The sequence below is a fragment of the Borostomias antarcticus genome, assembly GCF_949987555.1.
Source record: "Borostomias antarcticus genome assembly, chromosome: 2".
NCBI classification, from domain to species: domain Eukaryota; kingdom Metazoa; phylum Chordata; class Actinopteri; order Stomiiformes; family Stomiidae; genus Borostomias; species Borostomias antarcticus.
In genome coordinates, this window is record NC_140235.1 from 9,172,613 (window position 1) to 9,182,031 (window position 9,419).

Sequence of the window (9,419 nt, forward strand, 5' to 3'; positions counted from 1 at the left end):
AAAGACTGCTACATGTATGTACTGGCTTCACACACACACACACACACACACACACACACACACACACACACACACACACACACACACAGACATACACACACACACACACACACACACACGCACACACACAGAAGCATCTTGAAACACTAGTGTTGAGATGGGGTTAGAGTCCTTAAAGCACAAGTGGATCAAGGTAATAAGCTCAGTCTAGCTCGGCTACACATGGTACCCATAAATAACTAAGAGTTTCGGGTGTATTCTTATCTTTGGAAATAGGACATCCCACACGCTAGCATACGAAACACTAACACGGCAATTGCGCTTCCTTATGATTCATGGCTCTGCGGGGTAAAGTAGGCCTGTTTGATGAGGCTAGGTTGTTGTTGTTCTGGTGTCACACACACAGACATGGGAGATGTGGGAGCTCACTCGGTCTCTCTCTGAGGCCTGTCTCTCCAGCTGGACAGAGAAGTAGTGATCCCTATAGACACGCTCCCTGCCATGTGTTTATCCAGGCTGGCACACACACATACACACACACACACACACACACACACACACACACACACACACACACACACACACACACAGACAGACACATACACACACACACCCACACACACAGACACACACACACACACACACACACACACACACACACACACAGACAGACAGAGAGACATACACACACACACAGAAACACACACATACACAGACACACACACACACACACAGACACACACACACACACACACACACACAGAAACACACACATACACAGACACACACACACACACACACATACACAGACACACACACACACACACACACACATATTCTGTAGGGCCTAGGGACAGCTTAAAGAAATGCTTCACCATGAATGAGGCCACCGCCGGCAACAATGGAGTGTACCTTTTAGCTGGTTGCTATGGTTACGATTGCAGACTGAGTGCATGCGTGTGTGTGTGTGTGTGTGTGTGTGTGTGTGTCCAGGGCGGCTCTGCGCAGTGTGGATCCCCTCAATAGTGCTCCACTTTCCGTCGGTACATCACCAACATCACCAACACACTGGACACGCTGTAGATTCATATCAACATCACCAACACACTGGACACGCTGTAGACTCATATCAACATCACCAACACACTGGACACGCTGTAGACTCATATCAACATCACCAACACACTGGACACGCTGTAGACTCATATCAACATCACCAACACACTGGACACGCTGTAGACTCATATCAACATCACCAACACACTGGACACGCTGTAGACTCATATCAACATCACCAACACACTGGACACGCTGTAGACTCATATCAACATCACCAACACACTGGACACGCTGTAGACTCATATCAACATCACCAACACACTGGACACGCTGTAGACTCATATCAACATCACCAACACACTGGACACGCTGGCTGGCATGTGGTTCAGTAGATACAGTACAGTACTGTAGGTACTGTTTGCGTTGTCTGTGTGTGTGTGTGTGTGTGTGTGTGTTTGTGTCCTCAACAACAACGCATATTTACGCTTCATATATTGTAACTCCTTGAAGAGATCCTTCCATTCTGTGCACAGTGGATTTAGTGAAACATCACTGTCATTATTCTCACTAATCCAACCAAACTAGTCTGCTCACACGTGCGCAAAACACATCACACAGCCATACACAGCCACACACACACACACACACACACACACACACACACACACACACACACACACACACACACGCTCTCTCAAAGCAGACTGAAAGCGGAGAAATTGACAACTGGACCAAACATTGAGAAATGACTGTGTTTTTACCTTTGTCTTTGACCATGACCATGAATCCTGGTGAATCTGATGGGAAATCAGCGCTTCTGTAGAGAAACGGATGGTTGCTCTGTGAGTCCTTCTGAGTGAGGAGCCAGCAACAAAAGGTAGAGAGACACGGAGGAGAACAGTTCTCTCCCAGAGAGACACGGAGCATGGGGGATGACTCCTGCAAGGCTGTTTTCCTCCCCTCCCTCTCTCCTCCTCCCCTTCCTCCTCTCCCTCTCCTCCCCTTTATCTCTCTCTCCTCCCCTCCCTCTGCCCTACCCCCCCTCTCTCCTCCTCCCCTCCCTCTCTCCCCCCCTCCTCCCCTCCATCTCTCCCCCCCCTCCTCCTCTCCCTCTCTCCCCCCCTCCCCTCCCTCTCTCTCCCGCTCTCCTCATCCCATCTCTCTCTCTCCTCCTCCCCTCCCGTTCTCTCCACCCTCCCCTACCTCTCTCCTCTCCTCCCCTCCCTCTCTCCTTCTCCCCTCCCTCTCTCTCCTCCGCTCATCCCTCTCTCTCTCTCTCCCTCCCCCTTTCCCTCTCTCTCCTCCTCCCCTCCCTCTCTCCCCAACTATCCTCCTCCCCTCTCTCTCCTTCTCCCCTCCCTCTCTCTCTCCTCTCTCCTTCTCTCTCCTCCCATTTCTCCCTCTCTCCTCTCCTCCCCTCCCTCTCTCCTTCTCCCCTCCCTCTCTCTCTCTCTCTCTCTCTCTCCCTCCCCCTTTCCCTCTCTCTCCTCCTCCCCTCTCTCTCTCTCCTCCCCTCCCCCTCAATCCCTCTGTTGTCAGTCTCCTCTTCATTGCAGTAACCAGGTGGCAGCTGCTGCCATGTGACAAAACACAGACCGCAGAACCCCAGAACACCCACCCTTATCTCTAAATCCTCAACACACACACACACACACACACATGCGTGTATACACACACACACACGCACACACACACACACACACACACACACACACACACAAACACCAAACACACACACACACACACCCACACACACACACACACACACACACACACACTGATAAACACATAAACACCTCGACATAGGTTGACACATACACACAAAGACATGTTAGCATATCCAAATTCTCCATTCACTTAGTAAGCCTTTTGTGATGTTGCTGGTGATTTGGCTTCATAGAGCTCGATGCTACATTTCACACGGTCAAGCAAGATCGCATTGATCTCAGGGTTAGATATCATACTCTGGGGTACTCTGAAGGAGACAAAAATACAACTGGTTGGGATGGTCAAACACAGTCTCTCTTTCTGCTTCTGTTGATCTCAACCAATAACAAAAAAGTGTATTCATCAACTGCACAAATATAAATCATCTTGTAGTTTTTATTGGTAAAACGCTGGTACTGACCTCCAAGAATATAACTCTTATAACGCGAGAAATTGTCTGTCCAACACCTACAGTATAAAATCCCTTGAACTAACCACGGGACAACAGTACCGCACACAGTCCCGACACGAGGACCTGACTCTAGGCTCCTCCCACACACTCTGTGTGCAAATAGACCTTCTTAGATCAGTATTCTTAGATCATGCCGGGTCACCGTGGGTGAGATTTGCCGTATATCCCCAAGTAAATATCCCCGTGTGGATCCAATAACAGCTGCTACCTGCCTGGCTCCAGGGAACACACCCCAGCCGTGTCCAGACCCTAAACACCACCTGTGACCACAGATAGCCCCACAGTACTGTACCTGTCTAACCCACGCTGTGTCCTCTTGCTTTCTCCATGATGAAGACTTTTCTGTCGCCAAATACATTTTCTCTGCAATGTTCAGAGGCGTTACATGAAAAGAGACATTTTATGCATTTATGGAAAATATGTCAAACTATTTTGTGGATTCACACTCAGAAGTAGGGCTCTGTGGTATTCTCTAATGTGTCATTCAATACACATGTGAAGGGATGTAACCGTCCAGCCCAGCGAATCAGCTGTGGTTACTGACCATCTACAGTATGATACTGCCCAGTCTTCACACAGAGTACAAAACGGCGTGGTAAGACCCCTCATAAAGATCAAATAAAGTAACCGCCATGGTGAGATGAACTGATGGGCATTAGATCTCATCCCAGGACTATTGACCTTTAAATGTACATGGGATGGGGAAGATAGGATTGGAGAGACAATCCAACACAAGCCACTAATGCCAATTAAGGATCACACGGTCTCTGCACCCTCCTAGGGGATCAGAGCTTCTGCTTTCTATCTGTGGCTGGGAGGAGCAGAGGACAACATGCCACAGCCAGACCTGAAGACTCAGCAACATCACTTTACATGTAATTGCTGATGCAGGGTCTTGATGGTGCGTTCTGAATGCATTCATTTGCTGCAGTGTCAACCCTGCCATCTGCTGGATAGCATAGAATATGCAGTTATTATACTATACTAGGAAATATGGTTTGTAGTTATAGTCATTTCGAACGTAGGATATGGAGTGTGATTTGTGAAAGCTGATGAGTGACTTCTCAAAAAGACTAACCCTCCACATGGTAATAAAGCCGTAAACCTGCATCTGTGGCGAAGGCTGCTGTGCCCATCTGCTCACAGTCAGTCAAAACGGGTAATTTCTCTTCCCTTGCCAAACACCTTGTGCTGCACGCAATACAAGCTGTATTTTGGCTGCCTAGAGGTTCAAATCCTATTACCCAGGGAGAGAGGTGGACGTCTAGTTCACCGATACATCATTTATATCTGTCTTACAGTCCAGGCACAGGTCATTATACCTTGTGTCACATGCAACCAACGTAAGGTGCATTTAAAACGTCTCAATTCTTAAAAAGTCAATCCATGTACTCTCATGCACAAGTCAAGTTTGCTGATGACACTACGGTCCTGGGCCTGATCACTGGAGGGTGGAGGCAGCAGACAGGAGAGAGGTGAAGATCTGGTGGCCTGGTTCCGCGACAATCATCTTTCTCTGAATGCTGACAAAACAAAGGAGATGATTATCGACCCGAGAAGGAAGAGGGAGGAGTCCCACAGAGAAGGAAGAGGGAGGAGTCCCACAGACCGCTACACATCGGAGAGGCTGAGGTGGAGAGGGTGAAAACCTTTAAATTCCTCGGCATTCACATCAGCGAGGATCTCACCTGGTCTCACAACACACAGCACACCATCAAGAAGTCCCAGCAGAGACTGTACTTCCTGAGGAGACTGAGGATGTTCGGCATGACATCCACAATCCCTCAGCAACTTCTACAAGAGCACAGACGAGAGCGTCCTCACCAACTCCATCACAGTCTGGTATGGAAATTGCACTGCCCAGGACAGAATGGCCCTCCAGCGGGTGATTAAAACTGCACAGAACATCTCAGGAGTGGCCTTCCCCTCACTCCAGAGCATCTACCAGACCAGGGCCACCAGGAGGGCTAGGAACATCATTAAGGACAGCACACACCCTCAGCACAACCTCTTCACACTGCTGCCATCAGGCAAGCGCTACAGAAGTGTGAAGTCCAGGACAACTAGACTCACAAACAGTTTCAACCCACAGGCTATCAAGCTTGTAAATGGCTCTTTAGCATAACCCTCACCATCCATAATCTACCTCTCTCTCTCTCTCTCTCTCTCTCTCTCTCACACACACACACACAGGGATTCGGGATATGCTACCTACTCCAAATTATTTCACACGTGTTTGTCCGGTTATGGACTATATGGCAGGAGTATGGGGGTCAAAGGTAAATATGAAAGGAGAAATGGTCCAGAATAGGGCAATACGGTATTTTCTAGGAGTTCATAAATTTGCCCCCGTATTATCAATAAGAGGAGATATGGGCTGGGAGCCAGGTGACATAAGATGGAAAGGTAGCATGTTAGCTCTATGGAACAGACTAATAAAAATGCCAGAGTCGAGTTGCTAGGAAAATATTCAACTGGGATGTAACTGTAAAAGGTACATGGGCAAGTGAGATAGAGGACATACTAGGACAAATAGGAGCACCTGACCTTTTCCAAAATGTAAATACTGTGAACATCTCTTTGGTTAAGGAAGCTTTGTCTAATACACATCAGATAAAATGGTCACAGGATATACTATATAAACCGAAATTAAGAATGTTCAGTATGATAAAAAAGGTGGTATGGAAATGAAAAATATGTTTGTGCTCCATTATCCAAAAGACAAAGATCATTATGTGCCCAACTTCACTCTGGGATCTTGCCCCTGCACCTTGAAACTGGACGTTACCGGGGGGTTACAGAAGAAGAGCGCATTTGTATCTACTGTAATATTGATAGTGAGAATGAGTTCCATTTTGTGTTTTATTGCCCCTTAAGTTGCGTCAAAAATTATTTGAGAGATGTAAAAATATTGATTTGATGTGGTTAAGCGATGCAGAGAGACTAAAATGGATGTTTGATCATAGGGTATTTGCACTTGCAGAATATTTAGAGAAAGCTTGGGACAAACGAACAAAGATAACTTATATGTGATGCATTTATTTAGGATTCTGACGAAAGACTGTTATTTTTATTTATCTATTTTCTGTTATTGTTTGGTATACATTGCATAGCTTACAAACCGTGAGAAGTGTATGTGATATAGTTAATTATTGTTTATTGTTTATGGTGTCTTATAATCCCGTAAGGGATGGGTCCTCGGACATGACACGAAAATAAATATTTATTCATTCATTCACACACACACACACACACACACACACACACACACACACACACACACACACACACACCATTCCACTGATAACTTACACACTACTGCTGCTACTGTAATACTGCTGCCATTGCACTATATTGTATTGTATTTTTGCACCTTATTTTTTGAGTTATTACTATTTTTATTAATATTTTATTGTTATTTTATTATTATTATTTTATTGTTATCACTATTGTACTGTTTTATATTATTATTACTTAGTAGACTTAGGATCTGTGCATTGGAGGACAAAGCAAAGTAAGAATTTCATTGTGTGGTGTAACCACTGTGTCTAACCATGCATATGACAATAAACCTCTTGAATCTTGAATCTCATGTTTTTTCTTGGCAAATGTAACCTAGTGTAGCTGTACGTGTAGCAGTACATGCCCAGTGTAATCTGTGTGAGAGTGTTGGTTATAAATGCACCCTCTGGGATTAAAATAGCAACGCAGGATTATGTGATGTCACCTGCTGCTGTACCACTCACATGCTTCATGTCTGTGGAATCATGATTGGTTTCCTTTTAACACACATAACTTGGATTGATATGATTACCACAAGGCAAACACAAATCAGGATTGCCTCTAATTCTAATCTAAATGAAAGCACAGGTATAGACCTTCCAGACTATCTATGGACAGGGACAGTGATATAGGCCTTCCAGACTATCTATAGACAGTGATATAGACGTTCCATACTATCTATAGACAGTGATACATACCTTCCGGACTATCTATGGACAGGGACAGTGATAAAGACCTTCCAGACTATCTATAGACAGTGATATAGACCTTCCAGACTATCTATAGACAAGGACAGTGATATAGACCTTCCTGACTATCTATAGACCTTCCAGACTATCTATAGACAGTGATATAGACACTCCAGACTATCTTCCATATAGACATGGACAGTGGAATAGACCTGCCAGACTATCTATAGACTGTGATATAGACTCTCCATACTATCTGTAGACAAGGACAGTGATATAGATCTTCCAGACTATCTATAGACAAGGACAGTGATATAGATCTTCAGGACTATCTATAGACAAGGACAGTGATATAGATCTTCAGGACTATCTATAGACAAGGATAGTGATATAGATCTTCCAGACTATCTATAGACAAGGATAGTGATATAGATCTTCCAGACTATCTATAGACAAGGATAGTGATATAGATCTTCCAGACTATCTATAGACAGGGACAGTGATATAAACAGCTGGACTGATGAGATTGTATTTACCAAGACAAAGTAAACTGTTGTGTTTTTACCTTTTGATAAAAAGCTAAAAGTTGCAGTTTTTTCTGTTTGTGTTCCAGTCATGCTCCAAGAGACAACCAAGAATCAACACTGGAGTTAACGGCCACTGGTCTATGTACATAAGCCCTGACCTGCACTGGTCTTTGCCCCAAGGTTGGATACATGGTTATGATGTAACACTGTCCACCATTATCCCACTGCCCAGAGTTTTGACCAGTCAAACTGATGTCGAACTCAAATACTGTGGGACCAATGGTGTATTCAGCCTTGATTCTGCCTAAAACCAATCACAGATTACAGTGCACTGCTTTCAGTTTCTCTACAGTATATGCCCAAACATTAAAAACAGCCAAAGCTTTATTGATGTGTCATACTGTACCATCAGAGTATGAATCAGATCTCAAAGTGTCTATTATTATTGTGCTTATTATTATTATTATTATTATTATGATTATTATTCCTCATGTTCACTTGCTTGATAGAAGGCTGCAGTTTTTCTAGCCTATGTTTGGTATTACATATGTTTTGAGAGGACTGCAATTCATTTTGGACATTTCAACATTCTGAAAACACCATTGCAAAGTATACTGTAACACACACACACACACACACACACCAAAGCTTGAAGTGGTATGATTACTCACTTTCAAATACAATGAGGTAATCTGGAGCACCTTATGTATTCACTTTGATAACCTACTTTAGACGGCCTACTCACAAACAGCATCACTACATGCATGAGCTATTCCATATTTGGACCACTGCACTTCATGCAAATATATTAAATGTATGTCAGTATCTAGTTGTGTACCTCTAAAAAGTGCCAAGATTCACAGCAATTGCCAAATTGAACAATCAGATCACACAGACATCAATTAGAGAGAGAAATTAAACACTAGAGAGAGAAATTAAACAATATGTGTAGAGATAGATAGATAGATAGATAGATAGATAGATAGAGAGGTAGATAGATAGATAGATAGATAGATAGATAGATAGATAGATAGATAGATAGATAGATAGATAGATAGATAGATAGATAGATAGATAGATAGATAGATAGATAGATAGATAGAGAGGTAGTTTGGAGAACAGGCAGACAAGTCCTCTGTCACTCTCACATCCCTACCTGGCACCATGTCAGTAAGCCTGTCGCTGAGGTAGTAGTCGTTGGGGTTGAGGTAGGGCAGCTGCTCCATCAGGCACTGCTTGGGGATGAGGTACAGCACCTCCGCCACGTGGCCATCCTCGATGATGGACATGCGCTTGACGGAGTTCTTGCGGGAACGGTCCACCGTCTGACTGCGGAGGGAGCCGCACATCGCGCCCAGGCTGTTGAGGGTGAGCAAGGTCGGCATGGTGTCCGATTCCACCTCAGCCTTCCCACAGAGCGGGGCGCAGCACTGCAGATACACCCCGGCCAGGGTCCCGGTCCCGGCACCGGGGGGCAGCGCTAAGCAACGCCTGGCAGAGCTTCTGCTTTCCACAGCACCAAGATCTTCAGACGAAAGCGCTTAGGACCTCCGCAGTGTCCTCGCTGCCCTGTCCAAGCGTCAAAACACCAGCCATCACACGTCAGAGAAACCTCCAGAGGGCTTGTCCAGAAGACCTCTGGAGGAATCTCTTCCTCCAGATCTTCTGAGGGAGACTGCAGAG

The 9,419-nt window shown here is 45.0% G+C and overlaps 1 protein-coding gene across 1 annotated transcript in view; it reads right to left on the bottom strand.

Moving 5' to 3' along the window:
• The window catches only part of ablim1a (actin binding LIM protein 1a), a gene marked incomplete at its 5' end in the record, with an annotated part of 32,483 nt that extends 23,362 nt beyond the window's left edge, over positions 1-9,121 (bottom strand). Inside the window, one exon of the mRNA XM_084457519.1 lies at positions 8,893-9,121. Coding sequence (XP_084313645.1) covers positions 8,893-9,121 — 229 coding nt within the window. The remainder of the gene's footprint in view (positions 1-8,892) is intronic.
• Between the last annotated feature and the right edge of the window lie 298 nt (positions 9,122-9,419).